The following is a 27,744-nucleotide window of genomic DNA, read 5'->3' as shown; positions in this document are numbered from 1 at the left end:
ACTGCTACTTTGAGAATTGCAGCCAGTGTCTGTTTGTTTTTGTGGGTTTTGCTATCCCCAAACCTCTTGTTCTCAATGAATGAGGTGAATTTTGGCCCCTATGTTTATTTTCTCTTTGTGTCTTTAGGGAAAATAGCCATTATCAGTGGATAAATGGGACAATAGTGGCCTCTATTGGATGACAATTAGCTATTTTTATTATTATTAGTATAGGTTTTTAAAAATCCGTTTAAAATAGTGATTTATGAAAACTGTATTATTTTAAATCATTTTTAGATATTTCAACATTAACATCGTGACGTATCACCCGGAACAGGAAGTACAATTTGTTTGCAAATTGTGCTGCTAAGAACAACAACTGAAATTGGTGAGAAAGATTAATTTAAATCATTTTATGAGAATATTTGCTATGTTTATTTCTTCGTGCATGTATTATTGTCAACTTTCCACAATGTGTGCTCATTGAACGAGTTAATCCTTGTTTTTATTCATATTCTGTTAAAGAGTATCTAGCTAGCTTACGTTACATTTTAGTCATTTAGCAGACGCTCTTATCCAGAGCGACTTACAGTTAGTGAGTGCATACATTTTCATACTGGCCCCCGTGGGAATCGAACCCACAACCCTGGCGTTGCAAACGCCATGCTCTACCAACTGCGCTACAGAGGGCCTAGCTAGCTTAACATCACTTAGAGACAACTAGTAGCAGTGCACGTTTTCTGATGTGTTGAAATGGATGGATGGTTGTCAGAACAGTCATTGAGTGATGATTGGTACAAATGCCGCGTTCAAAATAACTAGGAACTCGGGATTCTCCGACTTCCGACTATAGTGCGTTCAAGACAACTGGGAACTCGGGAAAATACTAGCTGGGAAAAATCGTTTTGAACGGTCAACCAACTCGGAATTCCAAGTCGGCAACTAAGAGGGCATCCTTCTAGAGTTCTGACCTGAAGATCACCAAAGTCATAATTTGACCTCGTTTTTTTTCCAGAGTTCCCAGTTGTCTTGAAAGCACCAACAGTCGTGCGCTGCTATTTTATTTTACACCAACATGCTGCTGTTGTTGACAGTCACTCACTCTCCTCACCTTCCCCTCCCCGTGTAGAAAATGGAGACTCACTTCACCATGGGCAAGTCTGCGATTCTAGAGCGCTCGCTCACCCGACCCAAGACTGAGGTCAGCGTGAGCGCATTCGCTCTGCTCTTCTCTGAGATGGTGCGGTACTGCCAGAGTCGGGTGTACTCTGTGTCCGAGCTGCAGGCACGCTTGGCAGACTTGGGTCAAGGCGTGGGGGCCAGCCTGCTGGACGTGCTGGTGTTGAGAGAGAAGAATGGAAAAAGGGAAACCAAAGTGTTGAACATACTGCTCTTCATCAAGGTATGACCAAGAGAACATTGCACATTGTGTGTTTCACATACTCTACTTCTTCATTAGTGTAATAACAACAAATGTATAACATTATACTAACATTCACATAACATTAGGCTATAATGTAATACAAATAAAGCCTAGGTATACATGGCTCTTGGCTGTAGCAGCAACTTGTCCTCCACTTCAACAAACCTGGCCTCTGACATAAGCATAAACACAAACAAACCTTTACCTTTCTCTGCCTTCCGTTCCCCCTCGATTCCTCAGGTGTCGGTTTGGAGGGCCCTGTTCGGCAAGGAGGCAGACAAGCTGGAGCAGGCCAACGACGACGACAAGACCTACTATATCATTGAGAAGGAGCCCCTGATCAATGCCTTCATCTCGGTGCCCAAGGAGAACAGCACGCTCAACTGTGCCGCTTTCACCGGGGGCGTGGTGGAGGCCATTCTCACACACAGTGGCTTCCCCGCCAAGGTCACGGTGCACTGGCACAAGGGCACCACGCTCATGATCAAGTTTGACGAGGCCGTCATCGCCCGAGACAAGGCACTGGAGGGCAGATAGGATATACAGTTTTCTATGGGATTAAGGTCTGGAGACTGGCTAGTCCACTCCAGGACCTTAAGGTGCTTCTTCTTGAGCCACTCCTTTGTTGCCTTGGCCGTGTGTTTTGGGTCATTGTCATGCTGGAATACCCATCCACAACCCATTTTCAATGCCCTGGCTGAGGGAAGGAGGTTCTCACCCAAGATTTGACGGTACATGGCCCCGTCCAAAGCATAATGTTTCCAACTCCATGTTTGACGGTGTGGATGGTCTTCTTGGGGTCATAGGCAGCATTCCTCCTCCTCCAAACACGGCGAGTTGAGTTGATGCCAAAGTGCTCGATTTTGGTCTCATCTGACCACAACACTTTCACCCAGTTCTCCTCTGAATCATTCAGATGTTCATTGGCAAACTTCAGACGGGCATGTATATGTGCTTTCTTGAGCAGGGGGACCTTGCGGGCGCTGCAGGATTTCAGTCCTTCACGGCGTAGTGTGTTACCAATTGTTTTCTTGGTGACTATGGTCCCAGCTGCCTTGAGATCATTGACAAGATCCTCCCGTGTAGTTCTGGGCTGATTCCTCACCGTTCTCATGATCATTGCAACTCCACGAGGTGAGATCTTGCATGGAGCCCCAGGCCGAGGGAGATTGACAGTTATTTTGTGTTTCTTCCATTTGCAAATAATCGCACCAACTGTTGTCACCTTCTCACCAAGCTGCTTGGCGATGGTCTTGTAGCCCATTCCAGCCTTGTGTAGGTCTACAATCTTGTCCCTAACATCCTTGGAGAGCTCTTTGGTCTTGGCCATGGTGGGGAGTTTGGAATCTGATTGATTGCTTCTGTGGACAGGTGTCTTTTATACAGGTAACAAGCTGAGATTAGGAGCACTCCCTTTAAGAGTGTGCTGCTAATCTCAGCTCGTTACCTGTATAAAAGACACCTGGGAGCCAGAAATCTTTCTGATTGAGAGGGGGTCAAATACTTATTTCCCTCATTAAAATGCAAATCAATTTATTACATTTTTGACATGCGTTTTTCTGGATTTTGTTGTTGTTATTCTGTCTCTCACTGTTCAAATAAACCTACCATTAAAATTATAGACTGATCATGTCTTTGTCAGTGGGCAAACATACAAAATCAGCAGGGGATCAAATACTTTTTTCCCTCACTGTATAGAGTTGAGAGGTAGTAGGAAGTGTGGATTGAGATGTAAAAGGGATGTACTGTATACCGAATTGGCTGTATAATGTATAGTGCTTCCTTTCCTATGTCCTATTCATTTAATTGTCCTGACAGATGTGGGAGATGGGAGAAAGTACTCACTTTAACTTCCCTATCTGTTGGCAAGGTCAATGTACGTACTTGAATATTGCTACGTGGGTGCAGCCAGTTTTTACAACAATGCATCAATTTGTGTACATAGTTACAGAACTTCCCTACTATGACTAACCCACTATAACTACGACATTATACTTCTTCCACTGCCGTAAATGAACTTTATGGCAGTTGCAGAAAGTACACAGATTTTATTCAGAAACGTTAGCTTTAATCGTTATTTTACCTATTCGGTGCATTTGAATCAGTGAGGACAATGACATAGAACAAGGAAAGGAAGCTAGTTGAAAGTACAGTATTCATTCATTCAAAGGACCTACTCTAGAGGCAGATGAAAGGGAGGAGTAACAGTATGGAAAGAGGAGTGTGGATTGGGCAGCTCAGTGATGTGCTAGTAGTTCACTGATGAAAAAACAGAAATGGTCACAATTGAATGGGCTTTATTCTGGACTGATTGTTCAGCAAGATGTAGGTTTTGTAAAATGGAATCCTCTGATTGAACAGAATTAGCTAGCACTGTACAATGATATGCACTTCAGTCTTATTTGTAATATCTTATGGGTGGGAAATATTACAATGCTCCCCATTTAGACATGACACATCATTGTGTCATTGTAAATATATGTGTGGCTGCTTTAATGTCCACAACTTATTTGGTGCTTGTATATTGCTTTGTCAAAATGAAATAAATACTTTAATACCTGAAATAATGCCTTTGTATTTCATTGAAATGACCAAGAAATGTAATGTTTAAATTTACCATATGGACCAGAAATTCCAATGAGAATAAATACATTGTGTCAATAACACAGGTCTCAAGTTATACATAATTAGATGTTGTGCTTGGTATGTGTTTTACTATTGTCTGCAATTAAATGTTGTCAGGAGGCTGCAAAGAGACGGTAAAGTTGAAGTGGGAGAAAGAGCTGAGAACAAGCGCCACCTTGTGCAGTCACATGATGGCACATGAGTCACGTGATCTCGTCTGAGGAAGTGACTCATGTTTTGTCCTGATGCTGAATTTAAGCAGTTATTGCAGAACACAGAAAAACGTCGTCCTCATGGCTATTTTCTCGGACAGTTAACTTTACGCCAACAATATACTCGCGTTTTATAACAGCTTTTATTTGCCCTATTTATTCTGAGACAGTTCAGATTTTATGTCGCATATTTATTCATAGTTTCAAAACGTTAACATGGCTACAGCAAGCGGCAATTGCAACCACGGCGGCGCCGGTTCAGGTATGTTGAGTTGTTTACAAGTCATTTTCAAGAATTTTCTGACAACATGTTACTTTGTAACTTTGTGTGTTTTAAGTGGTTTGTTACATTGTTGCATGCCTTCCATTGAAAGGAGGGCCCTGAGTATATTCTGCTTGTGTAACGTAGCTCTACAGTGGGCTGTCTTGTCTTGCCAATCATCTCCATAAAACAGACATCTCATTTTAGGGACAAAATTAGTGGTGATTAATCGTGAATAAATGCATTAGTAACATTGTATAACACAGTAATATTGTATAACAGAGTAACATTGTATGAGGTTGACGCAGCAGTATCAACAATGTTTTGTTACAATGTTTCCAAACACTGACTGGAAGAAGCGTTATTGCAGAAATGTGTACCATCCACCCTCTTTAGTCAGTTATCCCCAAAATGTATTGTTTTTAATCATGTGATCGCTGTTGCTGGACAAGTCATGCAGCTTTGATGTGTTCAATATGAGTCTTTGTGTGTGTGCTATTCCTGAATCATGAATGATGCAGTATTTCCCATAGAAACTAGTAGCCTATCCATTCAAAGAACCAAGATGCTGATAGTCACAATGGCACAATTATTATTTAATTTTTTACATTTAATAGATAGGGGAGAGTGGGGTAAGTTTTATAAAAAAAATATTTTTTTACATTCAGCATCACTCCAAGGTAAATATTAATTCTAGCAAATATATCTACATATAATTTATTTCTGGATGTTGTGTATCCCTGTAAATAATCAGAATTCATGTAAATATTAGTTTTGAAAACATAGCTTGTCCAAAAAAAGTGGTCTCTTGGCACAGCTTACCACCCATATACTACCCACCACTGTGACCTGTACGCTCTTGTTGGCTGGTCCTCACTACATATTCGTCGCCAAACCCACTGGCTCCAGGTCATCTATAAATCACTGCTAGGCAAATCCCCGCCTTATCTTAGCTCATTGGTCACCATAGCAACACCCACCCGTAGTATGCGCTCCAGCAGGTATATCTCACTGGTCATCTCCAAAGCCAACACCTCCTTTGGCCGCCATTCCTTCCAGTTCTCTGCTGCCAATGACTGGAACTAACTGCAAAAATCTCTGAAGCTGGAGACACTTATCTCCCTCACTAACTTTAAGCATCAGTTGTCAGAGCACCTTACCGATCACTGCACCTGTACACAGCCCATCTGAAATTAGCCCACCCAACTACCTCATCCCCATATTGTTATTTATTTTGCTCATTTGCACCCCAGTATCTCTTATTTGCACATCATCTCTTGCACATCTATCATTCCAGTGTTAATACTAATTATTTTGCACTATGGCCTATTTATTGCCTTACCTCCATAACTTGCTACATTTGCACACACTGTATATATATTTTCTGTTGTATTTTTGACTTTATGTTTTGTTTACCCCATATGTAACTCTGTTGTTGTTTTTTTATTGCACTGCTTTGCTTTATCTTGGCCAGGTCGCAGTTGTAAATGAGAACTTGTTCTCAACTGGTTTACCTGGTTAAATAAAGGTGAAATTGGCTTTTTCCACATTTTGTTACGTTACAGCCTTATGCTAAAATTTATTAAATCATTTTTTTCCCCTCATCAATCTACACACATTACCCCATAATGACAAAGCGAAAATGGGTTTTCAGAAATTTTTGCAAATGTATTAAAAATACAAAACTGAAATACCTCAATTACATAAGTATTCAGAACCTTTGCAATGAGACTTGACATTGAGCTCAAGTGCATCCTGTTTCCATTGATCATCCTTGAGATGTTTCTACAACTTGATTGGAGTCCACCTGTGGTAAATTCAATTGATTAGACATGATTTGGAAAGGCACACACCTGTCTATATAAGGTCCCACAGTTGACAGTGCATGTCAGAGCACAAACCAAGCCATGAGGTCGAAGGAATTGTCCGTAGAGCTCCGAGACAGGATTGTGTCGAGGCACAGATCTGGGGAAGGGTACCAAAAAATGTCTGCAGCATTGAAGGTCCCCAAGAACACAGTGGCCTCCATCATTCTTAAATGGAAAAAGTTTGGAACCACCAAGACTCTTCCTAGAGCTGGCCGCCCGGCCAAACTGAGCAATCGGGGGAGAAGGGCCTTGGTCAGGAAGGTGACCAAGAACCTGATGGTCACTCTGACAGAGCTCCAGAGTTCCTCTGTGGAGATGGGAGCACCTTCCAGAAGGTCAACCATCTCTGCCTCCCTTTATGGTAGAGTGGCCAGATGGAACCTCTCAGTAGCACATGACGCCTGCTTAGTTTGCCAGGTACCTCCAGACCATGAGAAACAAAATTCTCTGGTCTGATAAAACCAAGATTGAACTCTTTGACCTGAATGCCAAGCGTCACATCTGGAGGAAACCTGGCACCATCCCTACGTTGAAGCATGGTGGTGGCAGCATCATGCTGTGGGGATGTTTTTCAGCGGTAGGGACTGGGAGACTAGTCAGGATCGAGGGAAAGATTAACAGAGCAAAGTAGAGAGAAATCCTTGATGAAAACCTGCTCCAGAGCGCTCAGGACCTCAGACTGGGGTGAAGGTTCACCTTCCAACAGGACAATGACCCTAAGCACACAGCGAAGACAACACAGGAGTGGCTTCAGGACAAGTCTCTGAATGTTCTTGAGTGGCCCAGCCAGAGCCCGGCCTTGAACCCGATCGAACATCTCTGGAGAGACCTGAAAATAGCTGTGCAGCGACACTCCCCATCCAAACTGACAGAGGTTGAGAGGATCTGCAGAGAAGAATGGGAGAAACTCCCCAAATACAGGTGTGCCAGGCTTGTAGTGTCATACCCAAGAAGACTTGAGGTTGTAATCGCTGCCAAAGGTGCTTCAACAAAGTACTGAGTAAAGGGTCTGAATACTTATGTAAATGTAATATTTCAGTTATTGTTGTATTTTTTTTATTTTTCTAAAATCTAAAAACCTGCTTTTGCTTTGTCATTATGGGGTATTGTGTGTAGATTTATGAGGGGGGAAAAACAATGTAATCAATTTTAGAATAAGGCTGTAACCTAACAAAGTGGAAAAAGTCAAGGGGTCTGAATACTTTCCGAATGTACTGTAGTTTAACGTTACTGATAGATCAAAAACACCACTTAATTTCTTATGTTGACTACACTTACATGTACAACATTTTCTATGTATTACTATGAGGGCTGACCCCATTTAGTCGACTGGTTTGGTCGACTGTGATTATTTTTATTTTTTTTGAGCAGTGGCAAATATATTAAAACAAATTATGGCACAAGAGACACGTCTGATTCAAGCTGGTCTGAGTGGACTAATCCAATGTGGAGATGGTACACCAGGATCACCAGTAGTACATTTACCGTTAATTACCATCATTTATAATCTACAATGTTTGTTTGGTTTGGTCATTTTTGTTAATGCATTCAATATATTATTATTATTATTATTATTACAATCTTACCGTCATTGTAGGAGTGGACACGTTGTTTGCAGAGCACACATGCTAGGCTACACTTGTGAGAAAAAAGTGTTGGTCTATTTCATTCCATTTACGAGTTGTCAATTCTGATTGAGAAGCTCCACAGTGATGATGAGTTAAGACAAAGTAATTTTTCTTTGCCTCAAACAGCAAGGAAACAAAGTCTGTTTTTACATCCATTGAGAATGACAATAGTAGCCTATTTGAAAAATCTTTCCAGCTCTCTTCCTTTCGATTAGCCTACCACTCAGCATGAAAGGGGGGAATGTAATGCTCTGATCCGGTGGAAACGTCATAAAATAGGCCTAATGATTACTTCTTATACCTTGCACAAAATAGCCTACAGCTGTGTCTGTCTGTCCGGAGCTCACTGACAGGAAACTCTGATGACCCAGAATATTTTATGTGATTTACAGGATATTTACTTTCACCAGGATATTTTCTACCTGCTACAATGTTTTAATTGTTTGCTTTATGTAGACTATTTTTACATATTGGCAATGGCAATAGAAGTTACTTTTAGATTTGTATCATTTTCATTTAGAATTTTGATTAATCACATGACATTGATTTTGAGATATGAAGACATTATTATAAATTAAATTAAACTGTTCCACCAAAATGTGCATATGGAAATCATAACTGGCACAAAGATTATTAGAAATGGCAGGATAACTTGGCACTCCATATGGAAAAGGTTACCGGCCGCTGGTGTAGCCTATTACCGGCAACTTCAGGAGCGTCATAGCAGAATCTGCGAGGGCCAGCAGCAGCGGGAGGAGGAGGGTCAGAACAGGTTTTTCTTCTTCTGGTTAGGACATATTGATCTCTGGCTCCCTCTTTAGTAATTTGTGTGTCTTAATTTTTAATTGCAGTGTTTAAATATTAGACAAGCTCAGTAGCCTACATAGTAGATTTTATTCAAACATGGAAAAATACACGTTTTAAAATTTTGACCAATATATTTGTCGAAAGAACAGACAACTCTCGGTTGCCCAATATTTTTTAAAATTGGTGACAGCCCTAATTATTATAATCATCCACTTCGTCACATATGCGTTTTGAATCAAGCATGAAGGATTTTTTTTTTTCCTCAACAAAAAAGCTTGATGCGAGGGGGGCTCGAACCCATGGTTAAAGTGCGCTATCGATTTTGTGTCAACCGCTTTAGCAGTGTGTGACTCATAGAAGCAATGGTAATAATTGTACATGACTTGTTTTTTTTCACGATGTACGATAAACGTACATTGTAAGGACCTCATTTATCTTTTTAACATGAACGCATATACAGTGGGGGAAAAAAGTATTTAGTCAGCCACCAATTGTGCAAGTTCTCCCACTTAAAAAGATGAGAGAGGCCTGTAATTTTCATCATAGGTACACGTCAACTATGACAGACAAATTGAGGGAAAAAAATCCAGAGAATCACATTGTAGGATTTTTTATGAATTTATTTGCAAATTATGGTGGAAAATAAGTATTTGGACACCTACAAACAAGCAAGATTTCTGGCTCTCACAGACCTGTAACTTATTCTTTAAGAGGCTCCTCTGTCCTCCACTCGTTACCTGTATTAATGGCACCTGTTTGAACTTGTTATCAGAATAAAAGACACCTGTCCACAACCTCAAACAGTCACACTCCAAACTCCACTATGGCCAAGACCAAAGAGCTGTCAAAGGACACCAGAAACAAAATTGTAGACCTGCACCAGGCTGGGAAGACTGAATCTGCAATAGGTAAGCAGCTTGGTTTGAAGAAATCAACTGTGGGAGCAATTATTAGGAAATGGAAGATATACAAGACCACTGATAATCTCCCTCTTTCTGGGGCTCCACGCTTGATCTCACCCCATGCGGTCAAAATGATCACAAGAACGGTGAGCAAAAATCCCAGAACCACATGGGGGGACCTAGTGAATGACCTGCAGAGAGCTGGGACCAAAGTAACAAAGCCTACCATCAGTAACACACTACGCCGCCAGGGACTCAAATCCTGCAGTGCCAGACATGTCCACCTGCTTAAGCCAGTACATGTCCAGGCCCGTCTGAAGTTTGCTAGAGTGCATTTGGATGATCCAGAAGAAGATTGGGAGAATGTCATATGGTCAGATGAAACCAAAATAGAACTTTTTGGTAAAAACTCAACTCGTCGTGTTTGGAGGACAAAGAATGCTGAGTTGCATCCAAAGAACACCATACCTACTGTGAAGCATGGGTGTGGAAACATCTGTTTTTCTGCAAAGGGACCAGGACGACTGATCCGTGTAAAGGAAAGAATGAATGGGGCCATGTATCGTGAGATTTTGAGTGAAAACCTCCTTCCATCAGCAAGGGCATTGAAGATGAAACGTGGCTGGGTCTTTTCAGCATGACAATGATCCCAAACACACCGCCCGGGCAACGAAGGAGTGGCTTCGTAAGAAGCATTTCAAGGTCCTGGAGTGGCCTAGCCAGTCTCCAGATCTCAACCCCATAGAAAATCTTTGGAGGGAGTTGAAAGTCCGTGTTGCCCAGCGACAGCCCCAAAATACCAGCAACAGTGTGTGAAAACCTTGTGAAGACTTACAGAAAACGTTTCACCTGTGTCATTGCCAACAAAGGGTATATAACAAAGTATTGAGAAACTTTTGTTATTGACCAAATACTTATTTTCCACCATAATTTGCAAATCAATTCATTAAAAATCCTACAATGTGATTTTCTGGATTTTCTTTTCTCATTTTGTCTGTCATAGTTGACGTGTACCTATGATGAAAATTACAGGCCTCTCATCTTTTTAAGTGGGAGAACTTGCACAATTGGTGGCTGACTAAATACTTTTTTCCCCCACTGTAGATGTGTGTGAAACAGATGAGGGAAAAACGTTAACATTTTGTCTAATGTTAGTACTAGTAGCCTAGTCAAAGGTGCATCAATGCAATATTGGCAAACGACATTGTTACACACCAACGGAACAAAAGTAAACTTTGAATTTATAGGTTTAAAATATCCCTCTGGTGTCCAGGGTTGACCTATTTTAACAAATGCCATTGGTTGGTGGATATAAAGTCTAAGATATTTTATAGGCTGATGCAGAATTTGTTACAGGAAATAATCACTGTCAGCTGGTGAGGCTAGCATAGGGCTAACGTGTGCCCGGTTATCTGATGGGACCAGCTACAATGTAGCGTTCTATCACGTGCAAGTAAATCAACAATTTTAATTGGCTGATGCGCATTTTGAGACTGAGAAACAGTTTTTTAAGTTAAATAATAACAATAACAAAAAGTCCACCTCATAACCATGTCCTCTCGCCACAGGAGAAAATGGAAACAGGAAATGGAGATCAATGGAGTTAAGAGTTGACAGAGAGGTCGAGCAGCTTTGCTTGTTTACTGGTTCCAGTGAGGTTGCGAAGTGTAGCCTACTCTCCCTGTATGGCCCAGTGCAGACTGATAGCTGCTGATCCTTTGTAGTGAAACAGAGATACTGGCAGACTGATGGTCACAGTGCTGACTATGACTGACGGACAAGATGCAGAGTTGTCTATTAAACCTTCTCTACCACACCATCGACTGCCCTGAACCGGAAGAGCAGGATTTTTCAGCTGATTTATTCAGTTTGATTGACTCTATCTCTTAGTGCGGCTCAGCAACAAGCCCTCATCTGCTATTTTGTTTTGACAATTGCTGTCGGCCTTGATGGCCGAAATGCCCCATCAAGATCTGTCAATTTCTTGGCTCAGGCTCCTATTGCTGGCATGAAATGTTACAAAGTGAAATTCTTTCAGCACAGGTCTGAATTGTTTTTGACAGGGAGAGTCACGCAACTGCAGTCATGTCTGTGAGTGTTTGTGACCTTGCGAGGCTCTGTGTGTGCAAGTTGATATACTGTAGGTAGATCTTCCACCCCTAGATAGGCTTCTCTCATTCACTTGGCTGAACTAAAGATCATTAGATATGCAGGTGATTATTGTGGATGGCTTACAATAGGTCAATATTCCTAGACAGTCATGCACAGTAAACATTGAGATATCAACCTTGCCTCACACAATCCTACACACACATCACAGTGATTCTCTCTTCTGCGTCCGTCAGACCAGATTTTGTGTCTTCTGTCTGGTCTGCGAGTTCTGGTAAACTTACATCCTGGTGACCCAGTTCATAACAGCAGTTCATTTCCAAGTTCCACTTCCTTTTTCTCCTTTACTGCTGAACTAGCTCTTTTACCCACTAACTAAACTCAGCAAAAAAAGAAACGTCCTCTCACTGTCAACTGCATTTATTTTCAGCAAACTTAACATGTGTAAATATTTGTATGAACATAAGATTCAACAACTGAGACATAAACTGAACAAGTTCAACATACGTATGACTAACAGAAATTGAATAATGTGTCCCTGAACAAAGGGGGGGTCAAAATCAAAAGTAACAGTCAGTATCTGGTGTGGCCACCAGCTGCATTAAGTACTGCAGTGCATCTCCTCCTCATGGACTGCACCAGATTTGCCAGTTCTTGCTGTGAGATGTTACCGCACTCTTCCACCAAGGCACCTGCAAGTTCCCGGACATTTCTGGGGGGAATGGCCCTAGCCCTCACCCTCCGATCCAATAGGTCCCAGACGTGCTCAATGGGATTGAGATCCGGGCTCTTCGCTGGCCATGGCAGAACACTGACATTCCTGTCTTGCAGGAAATCACGCACAGAACGAGCAGTATGGCTGGTGGCATTGTCATGCTGGAGGGTCATGTCAGGATGAGCCTGCAGGAAGGGAACCACATGAGGGAGGAGGATGTCTTCCCTGTAACGCACAGCATTGAGATTGCCTGCAATGACAACAAGCTCAGTCCAATGATGCTGTGACACACCGCCCCAGACCATGACGGACCCTCCACCTCCAAATTGATCCCATTCCAGAGTACAAGCCTCGGTGTAACACTCATTCCTTCGACAATAAACGCGAATCCGACCATCACCCCTGGTGAGACAAAACTGCGACTCGTCAGTGAAGAGCACTTTTTGCCAGTCCTGTCTGGTCCAGCGACAGTGGATTTGTGCCCATAGGCGATGTTGTTGCCGGTGATGTCTGGTGAAGACCTGCCTTACAACGGGCCTACAAGCCCTCAGTCCAGCCTCTCTCAGCCTATTGCGGACAGTCTGAGCACTGATGGAGGGATTGTGCGTTCCTGGTGTAACTCGGGCAGTTGTTGTTGCCATCCTATACCTGTCCCGCAGGTGTGATGTACCGATCCTGTGCAGGTGTTGTTACACGTGGTCTGCCACTGCGAGGACGATCAGCTATCCGTCCTGTCTCCCTGTAGTGCTGTCTTAGGCGTTTCACAGTATGGACATTGCAATTGATTGCCCTGGCCACATCTGCAGTCCTCATGTCTCCTTGCAGCATGCCTAAGGCACGTTTACACAGATGAGCAGGGACCCTGGGCATCTTTCTTTTGGTGTTTTTCAGAGTCAATACAAAGGCCTCTTTAGTGTCGTAAGTTTTCATAACTGTGACCTTAATTGCCTACCGTCTGTAAGCTGTTAGTGTCTTAACGACCATTCCACAGGTGCATGTTCATTAATTATTTATGGTTCATTGAACAAGCATGGGAAACAGTGTTTAAAGCCTTTACAATGAAGATCTGTACAATTATTTTGGTCCTGAAAAAGGGACGTTTCTTTTTTTGCTGAGTTTATATGGTCCACATTTCCCTTCTAAGTCTGTTATTATTATGTGTTCGTTTGGGTGACTCAGGTTGAATTCAGCTTTCACCAGCAGTCTCTCCACTGAAGGTGCAAATATTTTAGGTTTTTATTACACGTTTATGGTTTATGTTATCGACGACAACAATCGAAATGTGTAGCATCGCACCTTGAACCTCTGCTCCTTTGACAAATGACTACCTAGTCAGACGGGTGTAGTAGCATAGCAGTAGCCCAACCATCCCTGGAGTCTTTTTGCATCTTCCAGCCATCTCCAGTGGTGTGTTTCTGTCATCCTTGAGTGGCAGAGCTGCCAGCCATAGCACACCAGTCACCCGCTTCTCTTCCTCCAGGGAGGCTGTCTGTCTCGCCCGGCCCAGCCCAGAGCCTCTGATCTGGGTGTTTTCTTAGTAAGCTGGCCTGTGTCACCTCCAGGGTTTTACTAGATAGAGACGTGATGAAGGATGATTATATGAGGTGAGGGAGATTAGGAAATGTAATGAATGAAAGCTGCCAAAACTAGTACAAGAGCTGTCACAAAAAGAAAGAGACGTGTGTAACATTACAACACAGCCTATTTATCATTATACACTGGGTGGTTCGAGCCCTGAATGCTGATTGGCTTACAGCCGTGGTATATCAGACCGTAAACCATGGGTATGACAAAACATGTATTTTTACTGCTCTAATTACGTTGGTAACCAGTTTATAATAGCAATAAGGCACCTCTGGGGTTTGTGGTAAATGGCCAATATACCACGGCTAAGGGCTGTATCCAGGCACTCCACGTTGCGTCGTACAAGAGAACAGCCCTTAGCCGTGGTATATTGGCCATATACCACACCTCCTCGTGCATTATTGCTTAAGTACCCAATTGTGTCAACGGTTCAAAGTCACAACACTGGTTAAACAGTGTTCGTGCTCACAGAGGAAATAGCACTAATATGGAGTGCCGTTGCGGTGCGCTATTGCAGATTACATTGGTGTTTTGCTCAGTTATCCACTGACTGTTCATATTAGTCAGACTCACTATCCTTCTGTCATTGCTAACATGTTTTTTCTTTCTTTTTCTTCCCTGGCTCTTTATGTCTCCGTCTCTCAGAGAAGGACAGGTTGGTTTCCTCTGTTTCACCTCACGGCTACGGCTCCAGCGACAGCAGCGACAAGCATGTTCACCACAGACCCAGCCATGGCAACCCCCGGTTGCCCACGGCGAATGCGGGGGGCTGGCTGGGGGTGGAGCAGGAAGAAGAGGCCCTGCGCAGGAAGCTCAAGTACTTCTTCATGAGCCCCTGTGACAAGTTCCACGCCAAGGGCCGCAAGCCCTTCAAACTGGGCCTGCAGCTGCTCAAGATTGTCATTGTCACCGTGCAGGTAACTACACACATCGACTCCCCCATGACAGCCGCCATTCTGCTTCATATGTACTTTGAGTGTATGAACAATAAATGTTAAACGCCCTCATGGCAAAGCTCAGGTTTTATGGCGGGACCAACAATCCTGAAGTCCCGGGTGGCGTAGTGGTCTAAGGCACTGCATCGCAGTGCTAGCTGTGCCACTAGAGATCTTGGTTCGAATCCAGGCTCTGTCGTAGCCGGCCCATGACCGGGAGAGCCATGGGGCGGTGCACAATTGGCCCAGCGTCGTCCGGGGTAGGGGAGGGAATGGCCGGCAGGGATGTAGCTCAGTTGGTAGAGCATGGCGTTTGCAATGCCAGGGTTGTGGGTTCGATTCCCACAGGGGGCCAGTATGAAAAATATAAAAATAATGTAAGTCGCTCTGGATAAGAGCGTCTGCTAAATGACGTAAATGTAAATGTAAACTGACAATTTGTTTCATATGGGTTATGTTATAGTTGTAGAACAGTCACTTTCCTTCAATAAAACACCTCTCTGACTCCCTCCCTCCATCAGCTGGTGTTGTTTGGCCTCAGCAACCAGATGGTGGTGACGTTCAAGGAGGAGAACACATTGACCTTTAAGCACATCTTCCTGAAGGACTATGACGAGGGCTCCGACGACACGTTCGCAGTGTACACACAGAGTGATGTCTATGAACACATCTTATATGCCTTAGACCAGGTAACAGTCACTAATGACACCTGGGTCATGTTCATTAGGGCATGCAACGGAAAATGTTTTTAAAAGGAAAATGTTAATGAGAGTTTCAGGAAATCTCTCCGTTTGGTGCCTGATGAACAAGACCCGGCATACAGGCTGATATGTAAACATGTCCATGCAGTGCAAAGAAGGACCACATCTCGTCCCCTACATGATTTCATCCTCAACTTTCAACTAAAAGTCTCCAACTCTTAGGCCCTGTTTGAATATTTAGAATGTATCCTTTCCTGCCTGCATCATTTTAAGTAATCACAGATCTGAGCGAGTTTGATTGGTGAAAGCGGTAGTGTGGAAACGTTCACTAGTTACGTTCACTAATCGTCCACTAATCCGCATACAGATCAGTGCTTACCTCAAATTATGGAGGAAAGAGGGAGGAGTTATTTTCAAATATTAGAGCAGGGCCTTATTCTCCATCCTTGTACCCTTCCTCCTCCCTCACAGTATTTGGTGCTACCCGAGACGACGGTGGGACGCTATGCGTATGTCTATGGGGTCGGGGTGAACGGGAGTGCCCTCTCTCTCTGCCAGCAATACTACAAGAAGGGCAGCATCGATCCCGCCAATGATACCTTCAACATTGACCCTCATGTTATCACAGGTACATGGATATACTTTCTTGCATTATGCCAGCAGTCCTCAACCCTGGTACTAGAGCTACAGAGTGTGCTGTGTCCCAAATGGCACCCTATTCCCTATGGAGTGCACTACGTTTGACCAGGCCCCAAGGCCTTTGGTCAAAAGTAGTGCACTTCATAGGGAATATGGTGCCATTTGGGACTGTGCCTAAATGTAGTTCTGTTCCAGCATTAAAACGCCTGATTCAGCTTATCATTCTTTTGATGATTAGTTGACTGGTTGAAAAAGGTTGAGTTTTGTGCCAGATTTGAACAAAAGCCTGCACGCCTTGTAGCTTTTCAGGGCCAAGTTTGGTGATTGACCATTGTTTTATGCCCTAGCCTTGTCTAGCCCAAAGTTAAGTTCTTTCATTTACTGTAACAATGGGGACAACCCAAAGAGTTGCTAAGCTGCTTATTTCCAGTACCACGTCATCTTTTCAGTAACAATTCATCGTAACTGTATAAATTTTTATTGACTAAACATGTGTGTAAGTACTGTATTGTTCCCCAATCATGTGAATGTAGTAGAAAGCCCCACTTCCTTATATGAGCTGACACTTGAGGCAATACTACTGACTAAAGGGGAAACACATTGAACAATAAAAATCACCTGGTATTGAAATGGCCTGCCCTTTGACTCTTGACATGATCACCAGAACAGAATAACCATAGACATATAATTACTAGAACAGACGTTTATTTCAGTGTAATGGTAATTATATTTAAATGTAATTCTATTTCTATAAGGAAAAACATTGACAGACCCTGAAATAACTAACTTCTCTCTGTCCCTCTGTCCTGTTACTAGACTGTGTGGGGGTTAACCCTCTGTCAGTCCCTCGGGCGCCTTTAAGCAGTGACTATAAGAACTTTACCCTCAAGTTCCACAAGTAAGGCTTCATTTTTCAATTGTTTTCTGTCTGTCTACAACTAAGATAGATGGGACATCCATCTTTGTAGTATCTGACTTTTGACAAGTGATTTTGTGACACACACATCCACAAACTGTTTACACACGACCTATAGCCCTGGGTTATGTTCATTAGACGCCAAACAGAAACTAACAAAAACAGGGAGGGTCTACCTTTACTTGTCCAATAAGAAACATACGTTTTTGTTTTTTTGTTTGAAAATGTTTCTCTCTGCTTTCACTTTGACACAACCCTGGTATCCCTCTTCATTTTTTATTTTCACTCTTTATTGTCTAGACTCATAAATGTGACGATACAGTTCCAACTAAAGGCCATCAACATTCAGACCATCATCAACAACGAGATTCCTGACTGTTACACGTTCTTCATAACGGTGATTCCCTCCCCCACCACTTCCTGCTAATGGTCCTACCCAGTCTGTGACTCATTGTAACCTTTTTAGTGTGTAGTAGTTGCTGTGGAAACCTGTATATTAGAGGTAACCTATAACCTGTTTCTTTTATTATCCCTTGAAGAGTCCACCACTGTTTTTTCTATGTTTAATTTTACAGCAAGTGCTAGTACCTGTATCCAAAGTCTGATCTGTTGTTCTTTCCATCTGTTTCTACAGATAGTCCTGGACAACAAGGCTCACAGTGGTAAAGTGAGGATCAGTCTGGAAAACCAGGCTTTTATAAAGGAGTGTAAAGACCCCAGTGTGTCTGGCCACGGTGAGATAGAGATGTTTTTTTTTATTAAACATTTATTTCACCAGGGTAATATTAATTAGACACCAAACAGGAGAAAATGACTGAAATGTAGGGACTACCTGAACGTCTTCCGTTGCAAAATATTTTTCTACGGTGTGCCCTAATTATTATGACCCAAGAGAATCTCTTGAGGGTGAAAAACTGTTTTTTTTTCGAGAGAGACCTGGTAAGAGAGTCAAAAATAAATAAATAAAAATCAGCGTGCGCAAAGGTCAATACAGAACTACACACATATTGACCAAACAGAAGTTAACCGGTACAGCTTGTACCACAAGACAAACACTATGTAAACACTAAGCAATTTCCCCTATTGCCATCTTCATTTGACCTCCTAAGACATTTCTAAACGTTGCGTAAGAATTTTCACTTAGTCATGCATTGATGTCAACGTGAAATGTTGACTTAAGTGGAAGTAAGTATTCGCCCCTATGCTTCTACTTGATTAAAGCCACTGAATTCTCTCTCTTTCCTTCCCTCCCTTCCTCTCAGCGGAGAACTACACGCGGCTAACGTTTGACGTGGTGGTGGCGATCGTTTGTATGCTGTCCCTGGTGCTGTGTGGCCGCTCCATACTCCGAGGCATCATACTACAGGCCGTAAGTTACTGGGAGGTAGAGGGTAGGAAGAGACAAAGTGGTTAGAAGGAGGAACATCCAATCTGGGGGTCCTCTTTTGCTCAGTTTGTATAGCATGGCTCTTGCAACGCCAGGATAGAAGGTTCGATTCCCGGGACCACCCATACGTAAAATGTATGCAGGCATGACTGTAAGTCACTTTGGATAAAAGCGTCTGCTAAATTGTATATATTATCTGAGAACATACTGTAGATACATTTGTTTGCTTGTTATAGGGTTGGGGAGTGGGGTGGAAGAAATATATATTTTTTTTTGTTGTTGTTGATGGGAGTGGATTGGCATTCTTTGAAGTGATTCCACTTTTGGAGTAATGTTCTGCAACACGAAAACCGAGAATGTGTGAATACTGGTCTTTCCAGTAGGGCCACCCAACTCCTCTCTGTCTCTGGGTAACAGGAGTTTGTCGAGTTCTTCAAGACTAACCTGGGCCGGAATGTAAGCTGGGATGAAAGGATGGAATTCATCAATGGCTGGTACATCCTGCTCATCATCAGTGACGTCCTCACCATCATCGGCAGCTTCATCAAGATCAGCATCGAGTCCAAGGTCAGTCCCCCTCTAGGGGACTTTTTCTGTACTGCTCAGAGTAGAATAGAATAGCTTTATTTTTCCCAGAGAAAAATGCTAAAGAATTATTTGAAATCGCCAGCCAAAAAAATCTTCTCAGTTTGGGTAATGACAAAGACAGTTGTGCTAAGCTCATGAGGCATTTATGAGTTGTATATCTCCCTACAGAATTTCTCGTCGTATGACGAGTGTGGCATCCTGTTGGGGACCTCCACCTTGTTGGTGTGGGTTGGAGTCATTCGCTACCTCAGCTTCTTCCAGAAGTACAATGTAAGTTGCCTACAGTATATACATACACACACACACACACACACACACTAACGATGACAGGGATTCACCCACAGTCCTGGCTCTCTCCCTCTTAGATCCTGATCGTGACCTTGCGAGCTGCGTTCCCCAACGTGATCCGGTTCTCCTGCTGTGTAGCTGTGATCTACCTGGGCTACTGCTTCTGTGGCTGGATCGTGCTGGGGCCCTATCACGTCAAGGTACAGACTGCCACCATTTTGAAGCACAGACAGAAATGCTAACAGAAGAAGATCTAGGCCAATAGCAGAGTGGGCCGGCAAATTGATTGAAAAGGAGAAAGTGAATCTGGAGGGGGACACCCCATATGGTTCAGTGATGATTGCACAATTGTGCATTGTGGGATTTTACACAATAATTATGTACTGTGATAATAATATGTGATTTGTGTATTATTATAATTCAATATTTACTGGCCCTTGCCAGTAAGATGGCCATAATGGATTATTTATTTATTTTAATGTTTGTGTGTGTACTGAATCCTCAATCATTTTGAACCAATTCACTGTTTATATCATAGAGTGAGAAAGGTCATGTTAAGTCATATGGTTGTCTGTGTAATTTAGGTCTCTCTCCTTATCGTATTCAATACATTAAGCTGTATTGCTATGAAATACATGAAACGTAATTGAACTGTTTCCCTATCTCTCTCCCCCTCTCTCTCCCTCCGTCAGTTCCGCTCTCTCTCCATGGTGTCGGAGTGCCTGTTCTCGCTGATCAACGGCGATGACATGTTTGTGACCTTCTCGGAGATGCAGGAGAGCAGCACGCTGGTGTGGGTGTTCAGCCAGGTCTACCTCTACACCTTCATCTCCCTCTTCATCTACATGGTGCTCTCGCTCTTCATCGCCCTCATCACCGGCGCCTACGAAACCATCAAGGTAACAACAAAGGGCAACATTTCCGTCAGGCAAAAGAGCACAGATCTGTGTAAAAACAAAAATAGTAAAACTCATAATCTGCTGTGTGATTTAATTAGAAAATGTTCTTCAACGATGTACGTTTATAGAGACCAAGGTACAGCCAAGAGTCATGAGACTTTAAAGCCCTTTATCTATGAAGGAAGTTAGAGGTAATTTCTGAAGCCATTGCTAACTAGTGTTACGGCAGTGACTGGAAGACTATAATATCTACTAGCATGCTTGCAGTTACCCTGGACTTCCAGTCATTGCTCTAACGCTAGTTAGCAATGGCTTCAGAAATTACCTCTAACTTCCTTCATAGATAAAGGGCTTTAAAGTCTCATGACTAGTTAGCAACTTCCTTCAAACTGCACACAGAGACATATAAATGGTATCCACTAGTTCATCTGACTCTGGGGAAGTAGATAAATGGCCTCATTGCTAAAATCCCTAACTATCCCTTTAAACTGACTCTAATCCAAATGAATGTAAAAGATAAGCACTTTATAATTTCTTATTTGGTGCTTGTCTTTTACATTCGTTTGGAGTTGAGGCGTATTGCTGGGTTTACACAATAACTTCTGTGGGATGTGGATTCATATTTAGAGTTGCATTCCTCATAAAGAACAGTCAATGTTCACTGCTCATAGCGGTACAAACAGAAGCTAATTACAAACAACAACACCTAGTGAAAGCCAACCGATCATGATACACACAGTGGTTGCGTCCCAAATGGCTCCCTATTCACTATATAGTGCACTACTGCCCTGGTCAAAAGTAGTGCACTTCATAGGGAATAGGGTGCCATTTGAGATGCAGAGAGTGAGTAACCTAAACATGGATGCCTGTTTCCTCTCCTGTCCCTCCAGCACCAAACCCAGGAGCCCTACCACATTACGGACCTGCACGCCTTCATCGCAGAGTGCACTGACACGCCCAGCTCGGGGAAGTTCCAGGGCCTTGAGACCTCGCCCTGCTCCTTCTTCTGCTGCTGTGACAGGTGGGTCAGAGGGCACAGGTCAAGACTGAAGTTAGCGGTCAAGGCCGGGTTCAGAAACCACCCTCCAGCGCCTAACCTCTTCAGTGTTTGCAGTCCGATGGGTGTAAGATGATGGTGATGGCTCCACCTAGCCTTGATGGGGATGGATTTGAGTCTGTAGAAATGAACAGCAGTAGATGCCACTTGAATAACCAGACAATAACAGATGCATTCACTGTTATCCTTTCTATCATGGTTGAGAGACTGTGTATGTGTATGTGCTAGCTACATGTGTATGTGCTATCGTGTAAACAATGTTTGTTTCTTCCCTCAGAACGACAACATACGAGGATGTCCTTTTGGTGAACTGACTGGGCTGGGGTGTCTGGACCTACAGCGCTTTCTGCTGGCTGGAGTGCCACACTGCATCCAGATTTTAATTGTCGTTACCATCAAATCTGGGTCAGACATGAGCACTTACTTGAATGAGGAGCCTCAGTTCAACCATGTACAAACAGAGGACTATGAGCTGAAAGCCTAGTCTTTTTTGAGTGGATTCATTGAAGAGACCGCCTGCGTTTTGTGAATGTTATAGGGATGTTGCCTGGATGTTGTACAGTAACATACAACTCAACACAGCATTCCCCACACAGAAAGAGAACAGTATTTTGCCAAAATCTGGATATACGCACACAGTGCTAGCACAGCACTGTCTTCAAAATCCATACTTGCTGAGGGCCATAGCGCAATGTGGAATGTCTTGTTAGCACTAATGCTAACGTTTAGCTGTTTTTAATTGTTTTACATGGGTTTTTAGGTGTTAAGCTGCACAAGAGACAAGAACTGGAACTGGACAAAGCATGTTTTTATTATATATATATATATAATGTCAGAAGTTCTGGTTATATATGAAGGGGATGACAATTACATGCATACTTCCTACTAGGCCAGAGACTGCTCTGGGCGAGCACTTCCACTGTCCCTAAGGAGAGAGCATTTAAGCCCAATTCACATGACTCACGCAAGAACGTCATTGCCCTGTCATGAGGCGCAAGCCCAGCAAGAACTGCTGAGAGCAAGGCTGGCTTCGTCGCAGCGCTTTGGGTTACCACCGTCGCACTCAGAGTTCAAGTAAATGGAACTTAAACCCTGCACTGCGCCTGGACCCAATGGCTCACTCAGTGGCCTTTAATCTTTGCTCAGATGTACATCTCCTGCCCAATGGGCTGTGTTTAGACAGGCAGCCCAATTCTGATATTTTTCCCACTAATTGGTCTTTAATCACACTTTTTCAGAGCTGATCTGATTGGTAAAAAATACCAATGAGTGAAAATAAGATCAGAATTGAGCTGCCTGTCTAAACGCAGCCATAGTATTTCAGCGTTTAAGACCGATCAATTAAAAAAACAGTACTCACACCCAGGTGCTGGTGCTGGTCTCCAGGAACAGTATCCATAGAATTGTTCTATAGTTTGTTGGACATAGAGATGCAGTGCATCATCTCAAGCCCACCTACAGTACCAGTAGTTACAGTAGGTGTTAATCCGATGACACAGCACACAGGGTAAATGTCAAGACTATTGTTGATTTGTACGTGTTAAGTTGTCCTGTTCACGATGCACAAATGATGCTTTTTATCGCTACATGCTGAACACCGCTTCATCAGAGTTCATTTGAAAGGGGACCAGCAGTGAAGTAGTCAAATCCTCTCTGAATCTCAGAAATCCACTAACGCACTACCCATCATGGCACAACATTCCGGTCGCAATGGAAATGTGAATTTCCAATTTTGCCTGACCTAAATGTAACTTCCTTAAATGAGGAAACTAATGATGGGAAAATGGAGAGTTCATCTATTTTTTGTGAATTTTAAAAGGCCTAAGCTCCAGCCATGGACAATATGGATGGAGAAGTGCAGATATTTGCGAGCACTGCAGTAATGCCTGTGATGTTGACCCAGAAGAATGCTCTTACATATGTTTTGTTCCCATTCTGTTTTATGTCTCATAATGATGTCTAGTTTAAAACAAACGATTGCTTTGTCCTAGTGAAAGTTTAAATTATTTAGTTTTTTTTTTTAATGTTGGGTTGTTTCTGTATCTAGAGAAAAACGCACAAGGGGAGTGTGGTCTTCAAGTTCAGGCTCCAGAAAGTGGTCATGCATTGAGCTTTGTACTCCAATCGATATTGAAGGAAAAAAACAAAATGTTTTTAATATGTTATAGGCCTGCTTCCATTTCGGTCCCTAGCTCCTTCTAAATGTGAACATTTTAGCGTTGATAGATTCCAAAGAACCTCACAATGTGTAGGCAAAGTTGTATGGGAATGGCGCCACCTAGCCTCCCAAATAGGCTAAAAGCAGAGCTTTCACCATATAACTTTCACTTACCCAGTTCTTTAGGATCTGAGAACACCAAAGGGCTGGAGGCTACGAGAAGTGGCTAGGGGCCGAAATGGTACTGGTCCATAGCCTGTCTGTCGGTTAGTGAAGAGTCATGTAGCTCTTATTTTAATGGTCATATAGTACATTTAAATTAAATGTATGTTCTTAACTAAGCAGTACACACATAGGATTTGTTTTTGGCCTTGCGTTTGTATATTGTAGTATTAGACACTTAGATGTCCTGTTCGAGCAGTCTGTAGACATGTATACAGTTCATTGTGTAAACTCTTCTATGTTGATCTTACTTGAACATTGTTTTGAGTATGTTGGATCTCTGTGCCAGACTCTGTATGATGCCAAACCACTGATGATTAAATGCCTGTCTGTTTTGTTCATGTTTGAGTTAGTGCCTTGCAAAAGTATTCGTCCCCCTTGGTGTTTTTCCTATTTTGTTGCATTACAACCTGTAATTTAAATGGATTTTATTTGGATTTCATGGACATACACAAAATAGTCCAAGTTGGTGAAGTGAAATAAAAAAAATAAAAAGCGGTGGTGCATATGTATTCTCTCCCTTTGCTATGAAGCCCCTAAATAAGATCTGGTGCAACCTATTACCTTCAGAAGACACATAATTAGTTAAATAAAGTCCACCTGTGTGCAATCTAAGTGTCACATGATCTGTCACATGATCTCAGTATATATACACCTGTTCTGAAAGGCCCCAGTCTGCAACACCACTAAGCAAGCGGCACCATGAAGACCAAGGAGCTCTCCAAACAGGTCAGGGACAAAGTTGTGGAGAAGTACAGATCAGGGTTGGGTTATAAAAAAATATCAGAAACTATGAACATCCCACGAAGCACCCTTAAATCCATTATTAAAAAATGGAAAGAATATGGCACCACAACAAGAGAGGGCCGCCCACCAAAACTCACAGACCAGGCAAGGAGGGCATTAATCAGAGAGGCAACAAAGAGACCAAAGATAACCCTGAAGGAGCTGCAAAGCACCACAGCGGAGATTGGAGTATCTGTCCATAGGACCACTTTAAGCCGTACATTTACGTGCATTTTAATGAGGGAAATAAGTATTTGACTCCTTTGCAAAACATGACTTAGTACTTGGTGGCAAAACCTGTGTTGGCAATCACAGAGGTCAGACGTTTCTTGTAGTTGGCCACCAGGTTTGCACACATCTCAGGAGGGATTTTGTCCCACTCCTCTTTGCAGATCTTCTCCAAGTCATTAAGGTTTCGAGGCTGACGTTTGGCAACTCGAACCTTCAGCTCCCACCACAGATTTTCTATGGGATTAAGGTCTGGAGACTGACTAGGCCACTCCAGGACCTTAATGTGCTTCTTCTTGAGCCACTCCTTTGTTGCCTTGGCCGTGTGTTTTGGGTCATTGTCATGCTGGAATACCCATCCACAACCCATTTTCAATGCCCTGGCTGAGGGAAGGAGGTTCTCACCCAAGATTTGACGGTACATGGCCCTGTCCATCGTCCCTTTGATGTGGTGTTGTCCTGTCCCCTTAGCAGAAAAACACCCCCAAAGCATAATGTTTCCACCTCCATGTTTGACGGTGGGGATGGTGTTCTTGGGTTCATAGGCATAATTCCTCCTCCTCCAAACACGGCAAGTTGAGTTAATGCCAAAGAGCTCCATTTTGGTCTCATCTGACCACAACACTTTCACCCAGTTCTCCTCTGAATCATTCAGATGTTCACTGGCAAACTTCAGACGGGCATGTATATGTGCTTTCTTGAGCAGGGGGACCTTGCGGGCGTTGCAGGATTTCAGTCCTTCACGGCGTAGTGTGTTACCAATTGTTTTCTTGGTGACTATGGTCCCAGCTGCCTTGAGATCATTGACAAGATCCTCCCGTGTAGTTCTGGGCTGATTCCTCACCTTTCTCATGATCATTGCAACTCCACAGGTGAGATCTTGCATGGAGCCCCAGGCCGAGGGAGATTGACAGTTATTTTGCGTATAATTGCACCAACTGTTGTCACCTTCTCACCAAGCTGCTTGGCGATGGTCTTGTAGTCCACTCCAGCCTTGTGTAGGTCTACAATCATGTCCCTGACATCATTGGAGAGCTCTTTGGTCTTGGCCATGGTGGAGAGTTTGGAATCTGATTGATTGATTGCTTCTGTGGACAGGTGTCTTTATACAGGTAACAAACTGAGATTAGGAGCACTCCCTTTAAGAGTGTGCTCCTAATCTCAGCTCGTTACCTGTATAAAATACACCTGGGAGCCAGAAATCTTTCTGATTGAGAGAGGGTTAAATACTTATTTCCCTCATTAAAATGCAAATCAATTTATAACATTTTTGACATGCGATGTGTGCAAACCTGGTGGCCAACTACAAGAAACGTCTGACCTCTGTGATTGCCAACACAGGTTTTGCCACCAAGTACTAAGTCATGTTTTGCAAAGGAGTCAAATACTTATTTCCCTCATTAAAATGCAAATCAATTTAAAACATTTTTGACATGCGTTTTTTCTGGATTTTTGTTGTTGTTATTCTGTCTCTCACTGTTCAAATAAACCTACCATTAAAATTATAGACTGATCATTTCTTTGTCAGTGGGTAAACGTACAAAATCAGCAGGGGATCAAATACTTTTTTCCCTCACTGTACCCCAAGAGACTTGCAGCTGTAATTGCTGCAAAAGGTGGCTCTACAAAGTATTGACTTTGGGGGGGTGCATAGTTACGCATGCTCAAGTTTTCAGTTTTTTTGTCTTATTTCTTGTTTGTTTCACAAAAAAAATTATTTTGCATCTTCAAAGTGGTAGGCGTGTTGTGTAAAACAAATGATACAAACCCCCCAAAAAATCAATTTTCATTCCAGGTTGTAATGCAACAAAATAGGAAAAATACCAAGGGTGGTGAATACTTTCGCAAGCCACTGTATATATTATTTGCATGAAGCTCAACTCTAGGCCCACTAACTGTAAGTCGCTCTGGATAAGAGCGTCTGCTAAATGACTAAAATGTAAATGTAAATGTAGTCAAGTTTACAGTATAAAGCGTGTGAAGGAAAATCATGAGTTTACCTCAGGATGTAATTACCTGAAGTTACCAGAAGGGGGAATAATGGCTTTTGCATCCTTCATGTCTGACCCCTCAGACTCCGACAATAAGATCCTACAGGAGGAGGATAGACAACCTTACACCCAACATCTGTTTATTAGACAGAGACAATAGGGATATAATACAACAGAAGACTAAATGTATTATAGTACAACAAATACCATAGATACATTTACACAATTCATGTAACATTCAATATGCACAAATTCGGCACAGTCCAGATATGGAAACGGCGATGGTAGATCTCCTTAAATAGAACACTTGAACCCATATCCTGGTAACACAGGAGGTTGGTGGCACCTTAATGGGGGAGAACGGGCTCATGGTAATGTCTGGAGCGGAATCAGTGGAATGGTATCAAATACAAGCGTTTGATGCCATTCCATTCGCTCTGTTCCAGCCATTATTATGAGCCGTCCTCCCCTCAGCAGCCTCCACTGCCTGGTAATGTACCTTTCCTAAGCAGCCTTTGGCGGCTGATGCAGCACATCATTCCTTCCAGTCCACTAAACCTTAATATCATCATCCATTATGTACTGTCCTGGCTGCCCATCCTTTAGCTGGGCTCTTGGCCCATGCCCATATCAGTGACTCACTCTTTGTTTTTGCACTCTAGTAGTCTACTGGGTGTGTCCACTGTGTGTAAGTGCACACCACTTGATGCTGATTATGTGTTTTCATTGTTTTTATTTTCTTCCACACCAAATACAAACATACACTTACGAACAACAACTTACAGACGCACACAAACAACTACATACATTTACATTTTTACATTTTCGTCATTTA

The 27,744-nt window shown here is 42.7% G+C and overlaps 2 protein-coding genes across 2 annotated transcripts; both read left to right on the top strand.

Annotated features, from left to right (window-relative positions):
- The first annotated feature begins 307 nt into the window (after nt 1-307).
- On the top strand, nt 308-2,019 carry LOC123489187 (trafficking protein particle complex subunit 5-like). The gene is made up of 3 exons (XM_045219847.1): nt 308-367; nt 1,109-1,381; nt 1,643-2,019. Exons 2-3 carry the CDS (start codon nt 1,112-1,114, stop codon nt 1,937-1,939), a joined length of 567 nt encoding a protein of 188 aa, XP_045075782.1. The 5' UTR covers nt 308-367; nt 1,109-1,111; the 3' UTR covers nt 1,940-2,019.
- A 2,243-nt stretch (nt 2,020-4,262) lies between these two features.
- Nucleotides 4,263-24,330, top strand: LOC121533255 (mucolipin-1-like). Its single transcript, XM_045219846.1, has 14 exons — nt 4,263-4,501; nt 14,760-15,031; nt 15,571-15,738; nt 16,222-16,378; nt 17,206-17,287; nt 17,606-17,702; nt 17,940-18,039; nt 18,568-18,674; nt 19,110-19,259; nt 19,449-19,550; nt 19,646-19,768; nt 20,261-20,467; nt 21,358-21,488; nt 21,802-24,330. Exons 1-14 carry the CDS (start codon nt 4,456-4,458, stop codon nt 21,836-21,838), a joined length of 1,779 nt encoding a protein of 592 aa, XP_045075781.1. The 5' UTR covers nt 4,263-4,455; the 3' UTR covers nt 21,839-24,330.
- Nucleotides 24,331-27,744: the final 3,414 nt, after the last annotated feature.

This window comes from Coregonus clupeaformis, unplaced genomic scaffold (assembly GCF_020615455.1).
Source record: "Coregonus clupeaformis isolate EN_2021a unplaced genomic scaffold, ASM2061545v1 scaf2821, whole genome shotgun sequence".
Lineage (NCBI taxonomy): Eukaryota > Metazoa > Chordata > Actinopteri > Salmoniformes > Salmonidae > Coregonus > Coregonus clupeaformis.
Note: the sequence above shows the minus strand (reverse complement) of the source record. Positions and strands in the feature narration are given on the sequence as shown.